Here is a 20,098-nt window from a genome sequence, read left to right as displayed (position 1 = left end):
ATATGCAACTGACTTGCTGCTGTTTTAGAATCAGTTGGTTTCCTGTATATACAAGTCTGGAAACAATGCACTACTCATATTTCCATTCCTGCCCATGTAGTTGATGGCTTTTACACTGCGTAACTGGAGCCAGGTGATGTAGACGGTTTGAATCACACAGCATCTCCACCAAACAAAATCATAACCACAATAAAGTCCAGTTGCGAAAGAGTGTCTTTTGCTATGCATGTTCCTCCTAGCTAGACCTATTTCCTATTTGCGATTATCAGCACAACGCTTTCAAATCACAGAACATAGTATTCTTTAGCTGGTGGTGATAAGCATTCAAACATTAGAGGAAAAGAACCCCTTCGGTCAATAATGACCAATCAGGTTGATTGTTGATGAGATTCCCTGACATCTTGGTAACTGTCTTCCATGGAGGATATTCATCTGTAGCGACCTCACCTCCACAGATGGTCACCTCACTTAGTTTTCCTGAAGTCAGTGACACGGTGAGTGATTGGTACCTCCGGGGGACTATGAACAACTACGGAATGTTAGGGAGCTTTCTTGTCTAGGGTATAGTAATGGGCTTCATCCCACACATCAACTATAATTGTATGCAATCGACTAGCATGAACAGAACTGTCAGGATGGCTGACATCTGACAACATTGAAGTCATCAAACACTCGTCTTCTTCCTCTGCTGTAGCGTACAATTTGTCCGAGGCATCCACAATGGTAACATACCACTGTATTGTTATCCATCCTCCAAATGTCTGCTCTTCCGAGGGGCATTATACTTGTTGGAATACTTAGTTGTACCTGTGTAAATCTGATGGCTGTGGTGTAAGTTCAAGTTGGCTGAGTCAGTTGTTCATGGCACGTTCGATTGGTGGTGAATGTTAGGGCTGAAGATCAATACACTTTCCTTCTTCAACATTCCCTTTTAATTTCTGACATAAAAAGTTGACATTCATGGCTGCTACCTCTTGTTTATTTGGTCCGTCTCCTGGCCACCAAAAACTACTGTATCTGTTTCTGAGTACCTGGCATATAAGAGAGACGAGGTCATGGTGGTCTTCCACTATGGCCATAGAGAGAACATTCAGAAGTCTGTCATATTACTTTTGTCCGAGAGAGAGAGAGAGAGAGAGAGAGAGAGAGAGAGAGAGAGAGAGATGTTAAACTGCTGGACGGTTAAGATTCAACAATAACTGGGTTGATTATTTTGCTTTTTGCTAGAGATCTCATTAGGTTTGGTAATAACATTAAGCTTACTTGTCTTTTGTTGCCATCTAATAGCTGACTGTTGAAGTATATTAACATTAATGTATGAAAACAGATCACATTAAGATGAAATTAATCAGCACAATGCTTAAGACTTTTTGCATTTTTTTCTCCTCCAGCAGCGTTTGGCATTTTTTTTACACAGCATTATTGATAAATATGTCACTATTTTTGTGTAATTTTGCAAATGTGTCAACAAATGAATAAAGTGAATATTTACTTTTTAAGGAGAAGTGCGTAATGATTATAATTTCATGCATGTTACTTTTTTCCTGTGAAATTTTTATAACATGTAAATAACATTTCTTTACAGCATTTGCTGCTGACATGCTGTATGTTGTTGACCTTTCTTTTTTATGTACATCCACTTCTTCCTATAAGTACAGAAAAGGTTACTCACAAGTACCCAAAGAAAGGTAGAAAGTGTTAAGAGATTGTTTACATGAAAGCCGGAAGTACCCAAGTGTCAAGAGATCAACAAATTCTCAAAATAATATTTAACTGTAGTAAATAATGTAATACAAAATAAATGAAAATTAAGACAACGAGAGAGACTGTTTTCTACACTGATGTACTTGAGGAAGCAGCCACATCTGCATTAACAGAGTTTAAGCCCAAGCAGTGGTACATGCACAACAAGCGGCACACAAAGCTTTACTTTCTTTACCCTGGTACTGTAGTGGTGTTTCTCTCGAACATGACCCTCATTAGGGTCGCCATTCTGATGACTTCCCAGTTTAGCAACTGCAAGGAGAAGTGTCAAAAATTGCAAATTACATTGCAAGGAAAGCTACAGCTTTTCTTAGAGAATTATGTTGTCCTACAGGAATCACTGGTACCTTTTTCTTCCTCTTTACGGCGTTTCTGCTCAGCTAGAAGAAGTGCCTCTTCTGCGCGATCCTAGAATGGGAAAATTTTTGGACTATAGTTGGAAAGTGATTATTGACATATTTATTATGAACTTAATTATTATGGGAACCATGCAAGTGGTAGCACGATCAACTTTTTGCAGTTTTATGCGTAGGCTCAACTACAGATGGAGTGTAAAGAAATATAATTGAATATGGGGCTTTGTAGCAATACATGTTGTACCAATACTACCCTTTTATCAACTGTAGCAGGTTTGCATATGATTACTGATCATAATGCAAAGTCCATGTCACATCTATACTGTGTAAAAAATCTGCAACTCTGTGTGAAATTATAATTTGCTCCTTATCACTTTCACTCAAATACAGCTAAGATTAAAAATTGCTGTATAATGCACTGAAAGAAAATACAGCAAATGGTCTTTATTATATGCATAACCCACGAACACTTATTTGTTTCTGGACAGTATTCACTGGGATTCTAAAGTGCTGTGTAGGCATAGCAGTATACCACAGTTTTCTTGCAACAGCTTGAAGAGAGATAGATAGATAGATAGATAGAGATAGAGAGAGAGAGAGAGAGAGAGAGAGAGACCAATAAGTGAACAAATAATAATTTATGATTACCATAGAATATCTAGAAGTGACCTGGGGATCTAGAATCGACCACTGTGTACGTGTTCTAAATTTGCACGTTTATGCTAACACAATTAGCTACTAGCTGCCACTGCTGGCTTCAGCTGACTGATAAGACCTCCTTTTGTCCTTGCAGGGTGGTGCATAACAAAAATATCGCATTCCTTGGTTATTTATAACTCATTGTCACCAACAGGAGAAATAGTACAAATATGCACTGTGACTAACTTCTATCAATTTAGCCCTTTTAAGTTGTACTGAAATACAATTTTTTTTTCTCCTTTCTATTACCATGATTTTAGACTTAACAAAATATTACAACAAAAATATTTTTTTCGTGTTGAAACTTCTCACAAGTTGAAATAATACAGTCGAACAAGCATCTGACAAAGCGGAACAACTGCAATGGTTACTGCGGGATTTTGTTCAGCTGCGAAAGCCAAAGTTGTCTTGCCACGATTTCCATGCTGTCATTGTCAGTCTTCTCTGTAACACAGTAGGTGACTGACATGTCTCTAAGTGTCCAAATTTTGATACAGCAATTGAGGATATAAAGATAAACATGCTAGTAATTAGAAATACTGCAAAGAGATATAGAGTTCCACAAACTACCTTGGGAGACCATATAATGAGAAGACATGCAGGAAACCAGGGGAAAGAAATGTGTTTAATGTAGAATTGAAGACGGAAAAAATCAATGCTGAACAGATGATTACAGTTTCAGAGTGCGGATTTACAATTTTGAAATTCGACATTCAGGTATTAGCAAACCATTATCTTGACAAAACCAGATGGAATGCAAAAGTGTTCAAAAACAATTTCCCCGGAGAAGTGTGGATGGACGGTTTTATTCACTGAAATGCCATGCTACTGACGAGAACTTCAAGAAACATCCCTGCTAAGAGAGCAAATATACCGTAGTTTTAAATAGTGGGTGACACAATTGATTTTATGCTGTTTTCAGCTTTATGAAGGAATTTTTATTTTGTCTGTTCAAAATTATTACTTTTATTACTATTTATGTTCCAGATTTACATGAAAACAGTCAAGAACTATTTCGCAAATCTTGAAAAGATTCAAGAGAGTGTCAGCCCTAGTAACATCCCAAATTATGATGAAACAAATCTAGCTGATGAACCTAGTGGAAAAATGTTTATTTTCAAAAGAAGAACCAAGTATCCAGAGAAAATTGTGAACATTTCTAAATCAGTAACCAGTGCAAAGTTTGCTGGTATGGCCAAAACTACACTCCCACATGTATATGTTGTTTACAACTCCCAACACATGTGGGATACTTGGACACAAGGAGGGTCTCTTGGAACCAGATACAACAGGTCGAAGTCTGGATGGTTTGATTAAGTCATTTTAAAACATTGGTTCTACACTACTGTGTTACCCTAGGCCAGGAAATACAGAGTAAAAGTAATGATGGGTGACAATCTGTCTTCCCATTTTTCATCAGAAGTGCTGAAAATGGGTAAGGAGTACAAAATTGTATTCATTCGTCTCCCTCTGAATGCCACACATTTGCTACAATCTTTAGACGTAGCATTTAGTAGACCCCTTAAAATGGCCTGGAGGCCAGTACTCATAAAATGACACCAGAAAGCACACGACTGACTTAAATTCCAAAGAACACTTTCTCAGCTCTTCTTAGTGAGTTGGTGGAGACCGTAAATCCTATTGTAGCTGCCAACTTAAAAGCCTGGATTCTGAACCTGTGGAGTTCCTCCATTTGAGCCACGAAAGTCTTTAATAAACTACAACCTTCCCAATGGCAGAGTCTCTAGAATCTCAGTTCAGACCGGCACTGGTCTCTCTCTCTCTCTCACACACACACACACACACACACACACACACACACACACACACACACACGACTGTGAGCAGGACTGCATGATGGTAGAAGCAACTGGGTGGTGGGGGTAAGGAGGAGGCTGGGGCAGGGAGGAGGAGGGATAGCAGGGTAGGGGTGGCGGACAGTAAAGTGCTGCTTTTGAGGGCATATACAGTTATGAAGTGAGAGAGGGTGGGGATGCTAATTCAGTCAGGAGGTTAGACGAAGGGCAAGGGCAAGGGCAAGGGCAAGGGGCCAGCAGAAAAGGAGAGAAGTAAAATGGCTGTCCAGGCATTGGTGGAGCAAAGGGCTGTGTAGTGGTGGAATAGGAACAGGGAAGGGGATAGGAGGGTAAGAGCAATGAAATTGATATTATCGAATTCATACTGTCAGCATGTTGCACTTTGGACAGGCTCTTCAGTGTGGTAGGCAACTGACAGCTCTAGCCGTAGAGGCGTGTGATTTTTCTTCTTCTTCTTCTATTTTTTTTTACATCCTAGCTCACTTAACAACTGCAAATAAGTACTTAATAAACTGAAAATAGCTCCACTACATAAACACGAGCTCAGTGAAGTTATTTTGTTCATTCACAGATGAGAATACGACAAGAAATACTGGCGAGTTATAGTCTGCCTATAAACTGAAATGCGAACAGCATTACTGGTGCAGGAAGCACCTTTCTCAGAAGAATACAACTGCTGTACAAAATGTCAAAGAATCATTTGCCCTCTAGCAGTGTAGAACAGTGTGCAGAGATATAAGTGAATGCTGTCCATATGTGTTTCTTGTATTATTATTATTTGTATTCCATACAGCATTAGTCAGTTAGTTACATGCTCCATTGATCGATCTCACAGTAACCATTATGATGTGGAATGTGTCAAGTGCATAACAAATGCACAAAATGCGTATATTATACCTGTAGATTTATTTATTCCTATCCGAGAATTCATCTATGGCGTTGAAGCAGTTATCAACAAGATATGATTTAAATTTATTTTTGAAGTTATTACTGCTGTCTATCACACATTTTATTTCACCTGGTAATTTATCGAAAAGTTTTACAGCTGCATATTTTACCCATTTCCGTGTCAGAGATATCTTAAGTAGAGGATAGAGTAAGTCTTTCTTTCTTCTGGTATTATAATCATGAATATCACTGAACTGGTCCATGTTGTTGAGAACAAATTTCATTACTGAGTAACTGTACTATCAGGCTATTGTCAGAATTCTTAACTTTTTAAACAGACGTCTACAAGATGTGCGACTATTAGCACCACACTTTATTCTAACCACTTTCTTTTGAGCAATGAATACTTTTTGCCTATGTGTTGAGTTATCCCAAAATATTATTCCGTATCTTCAAAATTAGCGATCATTCTAATAGCAAAAGTTGCTGAAGCTAGTCACTTTAGGAGATCCAAAATGTGAATTTTCCTTTCTCATCTTTATGTACATCCAAAAACTTAGTATGCTCTACTCTGTCTACTGACTTCTGTTGATGTGTTATATTTATTGACGGAACTGTACTCCTTGCAGTAGAAAATAGGATGTACTGTGTTTTTTCAAGGTTTAGAGCAAGCCCATTCACAGAAAACCAATCAATAGCTTTTCAAAAGACATTATTTGTACAATTTTCTATTAGAGTTTCTATTACTGGATTAATAATGATGCTTGTATCATCAGCAAACAGTGTCACTCTTGCTTCTTGTTTCAGAATAGAAAGGAGATCATTTACATATATAAAGAACCCTGTGGAGCACCTTATGTAATTTCACCCCAGTCAGATGAAGTGGGAACTTCCTTAAATCGCTTAAACCATATAAAGAAACTTTTTGCTTCCTATTCTGTTGATACAACTTAAACCACTCGGATGCTGTTCCATTTATACTGCAGAATTGTAATTCTTGTAACATAATGTGATTAGATTAGATTAGTACTTGTTCCATAGATCATGAATACAATATTTCGTATTCATGTGGAACCCGTGTCAGGTTAATATAAGGTGTCTACACAAGATATTAAAGTACACAAAATATTACATGACACTTTTTTTGTGGGGGTTGAGGAATTTACCCACTCACTATATCCAAAAATTCATCTAATGAATAGAAGGAGACGCCACTAAGAAATTCTTTTAATTTCCTTTCAAATGCTATATGGCTATCTGTCAGACTTTTGATGCTATCAGGTAAGTGACCAAAGACTTTTGTGGCAGCATAATTTACCCCCTTCTGAGCCAAAGTTAGATTTAACCTTGAGTAGTGAAGATCATCCTTTCTCTTAGTGTTGTAGCCATGTACACTTCTATTACTTTTGAATTTGTTCGGATTGTTAATAACAAATTTCGTAAGTGAATATATATATATATATTTTTGTCTGCTTGTGTCTGTATATGTGTGGATGGATGTGTGTGTGTGTGCGCGAGTGTATACCCGTCCTTTTTTCCCCCTAAGGTTTTAAGTCTTTCCGCTCCCGGGATTGGAATGACTCCTTACCCTCTCCCTTAAAACCCACTTCCTTTCGTCCTTCCCTCTTTCCTGATGAGGCAACAGTTTGTTGCGAAAGCTTGAATTTTGTGTGTATGTATGTGTCTGTTTGTGTTTCTATCGACCTGTCAGCGCTTTCGTATGGTAAGTCCCATCATCTTTGTTTTTATATTGTGAGGTTACAGTGAAGATCTCTAGCTCTTTAAATAAGTCTATGCAGGATGATCTTGGATGAGTTCTAGCAATTATACTGATTACACGCTTTTGTGCAATGAATACTCTTTTACTCTATGATGAGTTACCCCAGAATATGATGCCATACGAAAGCAGAGAATGAAAATAGGCGTGGTAAGCTAATTTACTCAGATGTATATCGCCAAAATTTGCGATGACCCTAATAGCATAAGTACCTCAACTCAAATGTTTCAGCAGATCCTCAGTGTGTTTTTTCCAGTTCAACCCCTCATCAATGCATACACCTACCTTAGCTACTGATTTCAGATCGAAGTCTATATTTATTAATGGGGTCATTCCATTTACTGTGTGGAACTGTATATACTGTGTTTGGTCAAAGGTTAATGAAAGTCCATTCGCAGAGAACCACTTTATGATTTTCTGAAAAACATCGTTTACAATTTCACCAGTTAATTCTTGTCTGTTGGGTGTGATAGCTATACTTGTATCATTGGCAAAAAGTACCAGCTTTGCATCTTCGTGAATACAGAATGGCAAGTCATTAATATATATTAAGAACAGCAGAGGACCCAAGACTGAACCTTGCGGCATCCCATTCTTGAGTGTTCCCCAGTTTGAGATATCACCAGTTTTTGCATATTACGTGAACTGCTTATTTCAACTTTCTGCACTCTTCCAGTTAGGTATGATTTAAACCATTTGAGCGCTGTCCCATTCATACCACAGTACTTGAGCTGATCTAGAAGTATTCCATGAATTACACAATCAAAAGCCTTTGAGAGACCACAAAAAATCCCAACCGGTGACTTCCGGTTACTCAGAGCATTTAATATTTCATTACTGATAGTATATATAGCATTTTCCATTGAAAAACCTTTGTGGAAACCAAACTGACATTTTGTTAAAACTTTATTTTTACAAAGGTGTGAAGCTACTCTACAACACATCACTTTTTCAAGAATTTTGGATAAGGCAGCCAGAAGAGAGATTGGGCGGTAGTTGTTGACATCAGACGTATACCCTTTTTTATGCAGTGGTTCACACAATCAAATGCTTAGGATAAGCGTAAGCCCCAACACAAACACACACACACACACACACACACACACACACACACACACGTGTGCTTAGGATAAGTCACAGAAAATTCCTATTGGTGACATTTTACTGTTTAAATACTGTATTACGTGGGAATTGAAATTCTGTATTGCTATTTCAGTAGAACAGCATTTTTGAAATCCAAACTGTGACTTACTAAGTATCTCATTACTGTTGAGATGGCTAACCACTTGAGTACGTTACTTGCTTGACGATTTTTTGAAAATGCTGTAAGCTAGGGTACTGGGTGGTAATTACTGACATCTGTGGTGTTCCCTTTTTTGGAGAGAGGCTCGACAATGGCGTATTTTAATTTGTCTGGAAAAATACCCTGATTTAGTGCTGCATTACAGATGTGACTCAGAACATCAGCTGTAACTGCTCCACATTGTTTTAATATCTTGTAAAGAGATGTCATCTACTCCAACAGAACATTTATTTTTCAAAGATTTAGTGATCTTCCTTATTTCACAAGAGGTTGTTAGATGAAAATTAATTTGACAAGGATTTCCCAAAACTGACTCTTCCATGCTCTGATTGGCTTTTTCTTTTGAACTACTCTGAACAATTTTTTCACCTACACTTAAGAAACTGTTGTTAAATACATTAACTACTTGTATACTGTTGGTTAAGATTGTCTCATTCTCTTTAATAGTAATGCTACCTACCCCAGTGATTACTTTTCCTGTCTCTCTTCTAACAACATTCCATACTGATTTGATTTTATTGCCCGAGTTATTAATCTCATCTCTAATAATGTTCAAAAAGGGATATAAATATAACAAGAAATATGTTGTATTTATCATTAGTATTTGGCTAATGGTATACATCTCTCCAAATAACATTTCTTTAACTTTCTCTGAAGTGCTCTATAGATACCGGGTTGACCAGCCTTACACTTTTACTTAATGGTTTCTGAACTGTACACCCTGCTAGGTTTTTTAAGTTAATCAATTGTGCATCATGGCCTGATAATCTATTTATTACTGGGAAAGCATGTATTAGTTTTAAATCCTCTTTCTGTACAAACACATTATCTATTAGAGTGCTACTGTCTTGAGATATACTTGTAGGGAAGTTGATCACTAATTCTAAGTTATTAATACCTCTATGCTATGCAAAAATAGATATCCCTGGGCATGTCTGCACATTGTGTTGCCAGTGATTCACAAGACGAACTGAGAAATTGTGAAACACCTTATAGTTGCTTTTTGTGATGATGTGTAATAGAGAGAATGGGGAATCAACAGCTCACTTCAGTCTGCAGACCTATGATGGCATGATCATAATCTGGCGACCACAATTCATCCCTTAATACAGTTCTACTGCATTTAGATGTGGTACACACACTTAATATTTTTTCTTAGCCCAATTTATTTAACAATAAACATTAATTTTATAACACTGAAACATTATTTTTAATAACCTGCAATTATTCCATCGCCTTTAATGTGGCAACTATTAGTCCTAGAGCCAAAATGGATAGGAAATGTAATGCAGTTTGATTTTGTAGTGGAAAACATTTTCACTAAAGGCACAGTTTTGAGATATTCAAGAGCAACATAAAAAGTGACCTTTAAATGCACCCTCCACCCCCTCCCCTGCAAATCCCTATGCTCACAGTCCCAGTTAGGATTTTTAGGAAGCTGTTCATGACTCCCTCCTACCACTGTGCAAAAATTTGTGACCATATGATTTTTTCCCCTGATTTTCCTTCATTATCTGAACTAATACATTTCGACATTTAAAAATAGAAATAAACAAAGAGAACATGATATATATATCTTCGAAAAGTAATAAAAAAGATTAAAATGTGTCAAATCAATGCCTCCACTAAATAAGTAAGAGTACGTATCTGCATTAAATTTGAGCGGAATTTCATTCTGCAATTATCATTTTCTGTTGTGATATGAATCTCAGAAAACTGTTCAGAGTGGAAAACATGACTGACAATTACATACCTCCAATGTATCTACAAAAACATTACTGTGTCAGAAGAACACTAACATTTTATGATCCACTAGACCCATTTACTGTAAAAACTATCAGCTAATCTAAAATTCATAGAATTATGCATGAAATAATTTAATAGCTGTTGAAATAAAATAGGAGGGGTATTTGGAAAGTCTGAATCGCAGTTGCTAATCGAATGACACGCGAACAATAAAAGTCACATATGCACTGTCTCCTGGCTTATATTACTCATCAAAAGATGCCATTTGCATTGGTATTGTCACAGTGTGTTGTTTAGAGTGTTATTTCAAATTGTTTAAAGCAACTGGTCAGCCCACTGTGAAGTACGGTCAGTGATTCGGTTTTTGATAGCAAAGAACACTGCAGAGTGAATGGGCGACAGCTTTCAAGGACAGCTGGGAAAATATCTATGAAGAATGGTGATTAGGCCGATCATCAGTGATCACAGAAGATCTGGTCAAAGCTGTTGACAAAAAGAATCATGAAGACTGGCAATTCACAATTTCAACTTTAGCACTGGAATTTCCGAATGTGGGTAGAACAACACTGCACAAAATTGTCGCTGAAAAGTAGCAATGTCACAAACTGTGTGCACATTGGGTTCCCAGGCTGCTTACTGAAAAAACACAATATGGAAAGAATGGCTTGTGCGGTCAATTTTTTTGACCAGTACCATAAGGAAGGTGATCAGTTCTTAGGGAAGACTGTCACAAGACATGGGTTTCTCACATGAGCTCCAGAGTCTACACGTCAGTCACTGGAATGGTGTCAGAGAACAGAACAAATCAAAGTCAAGGCCAAGAAGACAATCTAAACACGCAATATAATGGCAACCATGATTTGGGGCAGATATAGAGTCTTGTTAGTGAAGTTTACACAGCAACGTGCAACAATAAACACAGCCACTTACTGTGGTATCCTGAATCAAATTTGATGTGCAATACTGAATAAACATGACCTGAGGTCTGGAGTTGTGTTGCTGTGTGACAATGACAAACCTCATCCTGCCATTCGCACCCAAATCTAATCAGATATTTTGGATGGGAACACACTGTCCACCCACTGTACAGACCAGACTTGGCACTAAGCAATTTTCACTTGTTCCTCTATCTGCAGCGTTTCTCAGAGGCAAACGTTTCATAACAGATGTCAATGGCGAAAGAAGCAGTTAATGACGTGAGTATCCGCACAGGCAGCAGATGTCTACGACACAGGGATACAAAAGCTTGCAGCACATTGTGACAAATGTTTAAACAAATATGGAAACTATGTATAAAAATGGAGATGGTTTATGTTTTATAAGAAATAGGTCCTTACTTTCTGAACAACCCTCCTAGGGGAATTTCTGCTGAAACTAATTTTGTGGTGTGGTTTCTGAATCTTAATAGTGGTAGTGAAAGTGAAATGGAGCTACCACACATCCTTTGCAGTAGAAAAGGCAGATAATAGAATAGAATAAAGGTAAAGCTGCCATAAGCCCGAAGCGTCATTTGAACATTGCAGTGCTTTAGTAGGTATGGTCCTTGTGGATGCATATGCCACTGTCTTCCTCCATCCTTTGAACTGACTTACAAGCTAGTTAGAAGGGCACCTACAGTTTAATGTTAGCCCAAAACCATGGCGCTGCTTGATCTTTTCACCCTGACAAACACAGTAAAAGGTGACAGTAGTGATATGTGTCAATAAAAAAATTCTAGTACTGAATGGGGGTTGAAACCGAGCGTTTTGGATCCTTAGTCTATCACTTAAAACATTGAGACACAATAGACAAAAGGATATAGTTGAAAACACCTGCAATGTTGCTTGTGGTACACGAGATTCTTAGTATAATAGTTTAATGGTGGAATGTTACACAAGAAATGCAGCACAGTACCCAAGATAGGAGAATGTCACACAAATGTACACAACATAAAGCCATATGAAGGAATATGGGTTAGATATTAATAATCTGTAAATGATATGCTCATTGGAGATGGAGCACATGAGATTATTTTAGACAAAAGTACGGTAAGAATCTTACCTTGGCTGTCTAGAAGATATCATTGATTCACATGTAGCAACTTATGTAAAATACAGATAGCTCAACAAGAGAATGGGGACTGGAATCTTACTCCTGCCACATAACAGTCCTGTGCTCAACAACTGCACCATCTCCATCAGTAATAAGTTTACCAGACCAATGTTACATTAAAATCCAAGACTGAGAGGTCTAAAAGTGCAAATTCTGGCTATGAACATAATGGGACAAATTGTTGACAGTAGTTCAAGTCTTGATGTCCATTACCAGGTGTTTTTATTACAGCTCTAGATGATGCAGGAACACAACAAATACTTAAATTTGCTGCATTACTTTGAAGCCACAATAGAAAATAGATGACTCATTTCTGATGTCAATAATTAGTTGATATGGAAACCAAATGGAAAATTACAAAACAATGATGATGTACCGAGTTCACATTGCTGAATGTAAGTAGGAATTTACAAACTGCATCCAAGATACATTTGAAACGTTAAGGTTTATGTGAAAATCCTTGACTCATCCAGTGTATCTAGTGCTCTATCAAACCATGCAATATCGAACTATGGTTCTGATTAACATAACTTGTGTATTTATTGAACTCTTTTATAAAGCAGAATGAAACATAAATGAAAAGTTAACGTTTTTTTAAATTTTGAATTAAAAAATGAATTACTACTTACCCTTTTGCGACCAAGCTTCCGTTCCTTTCTGAGTTCTTTTTCTTCATCAGTGGTTGACTTATCACGGGTGCCCTTTTCTTTTGATTTTGAGCTCCTTTCTTTCTTTTCCGCTTTCTCCAGGGCCATCTGCTCGAGTAACAACTGCTGTTTCCGCTCTTCATGTTTTGAACTCTGTGGATACAGAAATGTGACCACAGGGTAGGGATGTTACTTGAAATGAAACATGGAAGCATTGGAAAGGCTAAGGAAAGAAAAAGATACGCAAAGCAAACAAACAAACACACACACACACACACACACACACACACACACACACACACACACACACACACACAAAACCTTATGCAGCAAATGAGTGTGCCAACATTCATGAACATTCTAATAAATCAAATGTTGTCACTATTTTCCCTCTTCTTACTAAATACGAGTATATGAAATAATTATTACTAGCCAAATACAAAATGAAGTAATATATCAAGCTGATAATCATTTAGTGAAATATTTGTATCAGATGATGATGATGGAAGAGTATCGGATATTCAAGATCATGATCTTCAGCATCCACACTAAGGTACTTAGAAACAAGTATTATTATTATTATCCAACAAAACACGTCCACACACACACACACACACACACACACACACCAAAGTTATGTATTATGCTTGTTCTTCAAACTTACAGTAAAATAAGAATAGTTCAACAGAGAAATAATCAAAATACATTGTATGTCTGTGACTAGGTAACATGATGAAGCTGTGAAACATTCACCATACAACACTTTCCCAGTGTTGATCCTGTCATACCGAGTCTACTATAAAAGATTTGGGATATTTACTTTTATTCTAGTTTTATGGCCAGATACCTTTCCCGTCACCACCATCGTCAATTAACTAAAATGAGTAGTCATTAGCACCATATCGGTGTGAAAACTTTGTTGTGTGTGTTATTGTATTTTAAATGTTAGTGTATTTTCTGAGGCAGAGATTGTAGACCAGCCCAGCATTTGCCTAAACAAGGTTGGAAAACTATAAAAACAACACTCATGCTGACCAGTGTAGCAGACCAACTGTCATTAACTCACCATGTGGGTTTGTTCCATATGTGGCTCACCTCCTAGTCTCGCAAGCTAGCACACTGCATGTTAAGCTATATGAGCAGGTCACACACAAGACAACACCAATATAATTTAATTTGAACATGCATTTAACTATCTAGCTATTTTGAAACAGATGTCCATTCAATATGGATAACTGTCTAGTGAACTAACTCATCCAAAAAATAGGAAGAAATTGATTATAAGCACAGCCTGAAACACAGCTGGTGGCATTGAGGAACACTAAATAAAAGAAATTACTACTATACACAGATGCATATGAAAAGAAGGAAGTTTAAAAACGGACCAACCCACGGACAGATGATATAAATTAAGCAGTGCTATAAAAGAGTGCATGCTACACAGTACAACACCGTTAGTAGAGGTAGATTTTACAAATATTGTGCTACTGAAAGCTTCTACAAACAAATTGTTTGCCCAGAGTATCCCAAAAGACAGTGACGTAGTAATAGAAATGTATCAATGCCACAGTTGTGTATATAACTGTCCAAAAACCTACCCTTCTTAAACAGAACCCCATCATTAAATGATGGTGTATAACATATATGAAGGAATAAAGTAAATAAATGACTTTTATCTACTGAGTGGCAAAAATATGATACACTGCAAAAAATCTACATGAAATGGCAACTTAATGTATGGTCAACACCATTATTTGCAAGAATGATACTTCCACCACACGTCTATAACTGATTAGAGACAAAAAGATTGCCCGGCCTGAAGAGTCCAAGAACAGAGCATTGTGCGCGCCCAAGTTCAGAAGTGCCAGTGTTCAGAACTCCAGCAGTCTGTGGAGTTTCAGATTGGTGTTTACATCATCAAATAGAAGCAATATAATAGTTCTGATACAGTATATTTTGAGATTCATTGTAATTTAACTGATTGTATCATTTCTTTTGAAAATCATTATTCGAGCACTTAGGAACTTTTAAAATATATGAACCCCACATCAGTACAATTACTATAAGGACGAGCGTTTCAGATCTGTTTCAATGGCTGAGTGGATAGGCTGGCGATTTACGAATGTGAAGGATGAGCATTCGAGTATCTTTCAAAAGATTCCATTTTATAATAATCTAATATTTAAACAATCACACAAACGGTCATAGTAAAAATATTGAAAATGGATGTATTTATCTGTAATTACTTTGATCACCACCTGGTGTCTCTATAGTTTTCAGTAAGAGAAACCTATCAGCTGACTGGCATACATCATATGTCTGCTTCAAAATGGCAGATGTGAGTTTTCGCTGCAAAATAATTCCTATCTTTGAAAACAGTATTAATGCATCTGAGGTTGAACATCATTATGGTGTTGATGCTTCCACAGCAAGGGGATGGATTAGATGCTTTAGAGATAACGATGAGGTAGTGAGATGTCCAATACCTGGAAGACCACGAGTCTCTACACAGAGACAAGATGAAGAAATCATCAGGGCAGCCCAGAGTGTTCGTTTGTCATTCCTCCGGGACCTAAGGAGAGCTTCACATTTCCCAGACTCTTTGAGAACTGTTCTCAGAAGATTAATGGACCACAGAATCAGGTCCCATCGTGCTCTTATCAAAGAACCATTGTCTGAAGAACAAGCCATACACAGACTACCAATTGTGAGTTCCTCAGAAGATGTCGATTGGAGGAAAGTCATTTTCTCCAATGAGTGCACAATTGAGTTCATGAGCAGAGGTTCTGCTTTTGTTTGCCGCACAGATAAGTAATGATATGGTGTATGCTTCACGGCCATACATGCTAGAAACACACGTGTAAGAGTGAAATATTAGGGCTATATATCTTACATGGGAGCTGGCACTTTAGAACATGTCCAAGGCAAGTCCAATTCAGCATGCTATGTACATTTCCTTGAAAATGTAATCATCCCTGGAACTTGACTTTTGGTACCCAAAAGGAAACTTGACTTTTGGTACCCAAAAGGATGTCTCACCCACATGATAATCATCCATCACACACTAGCATTAGGATTCAGAGCTGGTTTCAAAGTAGAGAGAGTACAATTCAATGCCTTCCATGGCCTCCAAAGTCACCCGATCTCAATCCCACAGAGCATGTACAGGCTCAACTTAAGAAGACTCTGAAGGACAATTGGCCAGACCCTCCTCTGGGAACTGTGAGTGTCCTATGGGATTTAGTTCATCCTTCATGGGAGGGAACTGCTGTGGAAGAGGATTGTTTCCATGAACTTGTCAATTCATGCCTGAAGGATCCCAGCTGTTCTTACTGCCAACGGCATGAGGAAAAAGTACTTAAGTTATATGTAGCCTACTCTTCATTTTTCTGTATAAGGACTACATAGTTATTAGGCCAACAATATTAATTTCAAAATACAAATCTACTTGCCATTATATTACTTCTATTTTTTAGGAGGGTCTCACGAATATCACCCTCTGAGGAAGATTATTTGTATTTTTATGGGAGGTCTGATGAGTATCATTCTCCAAGGATATTATTTTTTATTGTTATGGGAGATCAGATAAATATTACCTTCCAAGGAAGATTATTTTCAGAGATCAAATTCACAAACTATAATTAGTTATTTACTGAAAAGAATAGCGGGGAAAAAACCCAGAGAAAATATAATTACACAAAAAGCAAAACAAAGCACAAAACATTAGCAATGTGATATAAAAAGAGAGATGCAGTGAGATTTGATTTGATACATACTACAGCTACCAGAACAGTAAGCTAACACACTACCAAGGAGCTGCCAATCCCTTCTTTTTAGTGTAATGGCTGAAAAAAATCTAACACAGTTGAAGAACAAATATTAAACTGGAAACAACAGATACTGGAAGGCACATTCACTCACGTGTAAACTGCACACGAGGACTACGAAAAATACGCCAGTTGAATATGCCTAACATAGCTGAAGAATGAATATTAAATTGGAAACAACAGATACTGGAAGGCACATCCACTTGCTCGTGTAAACCAAGCATGAGGACTCCAAAAAATATGCCAATCAGCTGATACATTTTTCTTAGTTGAAAACTATACACACACCAGGTGGTGGTTGAAAAAATTATAAATAAATATATCCATTTTCAATATTTTTATTATGGCCATTTGCCCCTTTGTTTAAAGATTAGATTATTATAAAATGGAATCTTTTGAAAGAATGTGAAACCTAAAAAAGCCTAAAACTGCACAATTTGTAGGGAAATAAGGTTTAAAATATCACCTGCACAGGTGTGTTTATATCAACTGACTCCAGTTAGATTTATACAGTCATCCTTTATGTTCGCAAAACCGACAGCCTATCCACTCAGTCATTGAAACAGACCTGAAATGCTCGTTGTCACAGTAATTCTCCTGATGTGGAGTTCTTCTATTTTAACCGTTTCTACAAGCTTGAATAATGATTTTCAAAAGAAATGATACGATGAGTTAAACTGCAATGAATGTCAACATATACTGTATCCTAACTATTACAGTGCTTCTATTTGGTGATGTACACACCATGCTGAAGCTCCACAGACTGCTAGAGTTGTGAACACTGGTGCTTCTGAACTTGGCATGCACAAAGCTCTGTTCTTGAATTCTACATTATTCAGTCCGGGCAATCTTCTTGCCTATAATTGTATAACTGTTGGTAGCATTAGTAGTTTCACAACGAACACAATGTTGAATTAAAATAGGTTGGTTCACTCATATTAATATATTTAACATTAACTCACATTATGATTTACCAAAAAATGTTTATTTTGTGACAATTAAATAACTAACAGTACCTCTAAGGAAATGGCAAAGCATCTGTCATTACCATTAAAACAGACTAACCAAGTTTATTAATGTTGCCTTTTCTTAAATTAATTCTGTATGGATAGCTTTTAATTTTCCCATCTGTGATATTACAAGATCAATAAGAGTTTTGTAAGACCTAGGAGGTTGCATGATGTATTAAAAACTTCATTTAAGCCTCGGAGAAATTAAGCTCTCACACTCATGATATTTTACAAACATTTTTGTCATGCGCAATTTGTTTTATAAACATATGGTGAAGTAGGTCAAGGAAAAAAGTGAATTAGACATTTTTTTGTGCAAACATGAGCACAAGCATGAAATATAACAACTTTTCTTTTAAAGTAAAACTGTCATCAACCGTAATACACTACAGAGATTTATAAGGCATGGTGTGATTGGAAGTGGTATGCCCCTGCTTTCCTCAGGCATTTGAATCAATTTACCCAGTGAGTTATAGGTTGAATTGAAAGTTTAATGTGGACTCTGTACAACAGTGCTGGCATGACTCTTAACAGATTACTGTTAGAAAGAAAGAAGTGATAATTGACAGGAAAAAATTCTATGCATGGCTGAGGATTGAACTCCCAAACCCGTTGGATTTCATGCCTGACACGCAGCCACTAAGCTTTCATCTTTTAGAGGTCTATCTCCTGAAGACATTAGTCATGGAAATAATTAGGCCAGTTACTCCTGCCAACTTTAGCACAGATGCAACTAGATTGGTCATGTACACTTTAGTTTGGACTATTATGATGTGGTAGCTGTGTAAATAAAGCAAATATTGACAAATTACTAGTTTTGGACCAACAGTCCAAATATAATTTTTAAGTTAATCTGCTGTGTGTGTCATATCAATACAGAGTGATCCATTGATAACTAAACAACTACACTGTCAATAAATTTATGACACAATTGAAATGAAAGGAGAACAAGTTAAAAGAGTAAAATAGGTTTCTCTAGTTTAGGCTGATGCACAATTAACAATTCTTCTATACTCATTCTAAAATTTTGAGACAACTACTTCCATTCACCATAAAATATATAAGGAATAAAAGCTGAACAAGAAACATGTGTACAGTAGTTATGTCTCTCACACTTACAAGCACATTATAGGATGGTACCTAAAAGACATTTCAACATGGAAGTGCTAAAGCACAAGTAAGAAAAGGAAATGTTTGGGGGTTGGGAGTAGGATGAGAAAAATAAATTGCATTACATTTAAAGAATTGCCTCACTTATAAATTTATTACCAATTAATTTGTAACATTGCAGCCTCTTCAAATGAAAGTCTTTCATATGGAGCTGAATTAGCACAATCAAAGACCTGAAACTTGCAACAATACTATACAGCGGAGACTCAATTAACTGGACTAAATGTTGTCATAAGTAGTTCACATAATCGAAAATCCAGGTATCTGAATGTATGAACAAAATAGGTTTTTGTATTACTAACTCTAGAACCCACATTCTCCACTTACAGTTATCTTTCAGGTACGTTGTCATTTGGTTATCATTCTAGGATTACTACATAACGTATTCAAAATGAAATTTAACTTAAAATCAACAAAATTCAACATTTATTAAGAGATTACACACACATTTTTGTACATGCATACAAATTTTCTTAATATTATTTGAATACTTCAACCTTAATCATGAAGTACCTGTGAAGTCACATAGGACAGTCACTGTAGTTTAATTTTGTTTAAATTCCTGGATAACTGTCATCGGATGTGAAAAATTTCTCTCTCCACTGCTGCTACATCACAAACTAATTTTAACCGTAGTAAACTGTCGGAGTTACATTCTGTTTGTTTTTCGAATCATTTGAAAGCTGCTGGGCTTGAAATGCCTCTGCATGAGATGGTCCTGCAACATTTTCTGCATCTACGTTTACTTCTGTTTCCTGTTGTTTGTTTCCCAGCAATATGTGTGCAACAATTTTGATGATCTAAAAACTTTGAGCATTACTGTCACAAGTGAACCACTCTTCAATATCATCAGCATCAAATTCCTTTCATATTTATATCCTCCTTCCTTTCATATTTATATCCTCCAAAGCAGAATCATCCATACTTGTTATTGACTTTTCATGCTCCCATTTTAGTATTCTGCTCCAAGCTTTGTTCAGAGTCCCTTCCACCAAATCCCACG

The 20,098-nt window shown here is 36.8% G+C and overlaps 1 protein-coding gene across 3 annotated transcripts in view; it reads right to left on the bottom strand.

Annotated features, from left to right (window-relative positions):
- Positions 1-20,098, bottom strand: part of LOC124805288 (THO complex subunit 2) — a 318,134-nt gene that overhangs the window by 14,043 nt on the left and 283,993 nt on the right. For 2 of the 3 annotated variants that reach the window (XM_047265797.1, XM_047265798.1), the window contains exons 28-30: positions 13,071-13,241; positions 2,112-2,172; positions 1,940-2,016 (exon numbers count right to left, since the gene is read on the bottom strand). In XM_047265797.1, coding sequence (XP_047121753.1) covers positions 1,940-2,016; positions 2,112-2,172; positions 13,071-13,241 — 309 coding nt within the window. The remainder of the gene's footprint in view (positions 1-1,939; positions 2,017-2,111; positions 2,173-13,070; positions 13,242-20,098) is intronic. The other variant, XM_047265799.1, reaches the window with a different exon arrangement.

Source organism: Schistocerca piceifrons, chromosome 7 (assembly GCF_021461385.2).
Source record: "Schistocerca piceifrons isolate TAMUIC-IGC-003096 chromosome 7, iqSchPice1.1, whole genome shotgun sequence".
In the NCBI taxonomy this organism is placed as follows: Eukaryota; Metazoa; Arthropoda; class Insecta; order Orthoptera; family Acrididae; genus Schistocerca; species Schistocerca piceifrons.
This window is presented reverse-complemented; position numbering and strand designations above follow the sequence as displayed.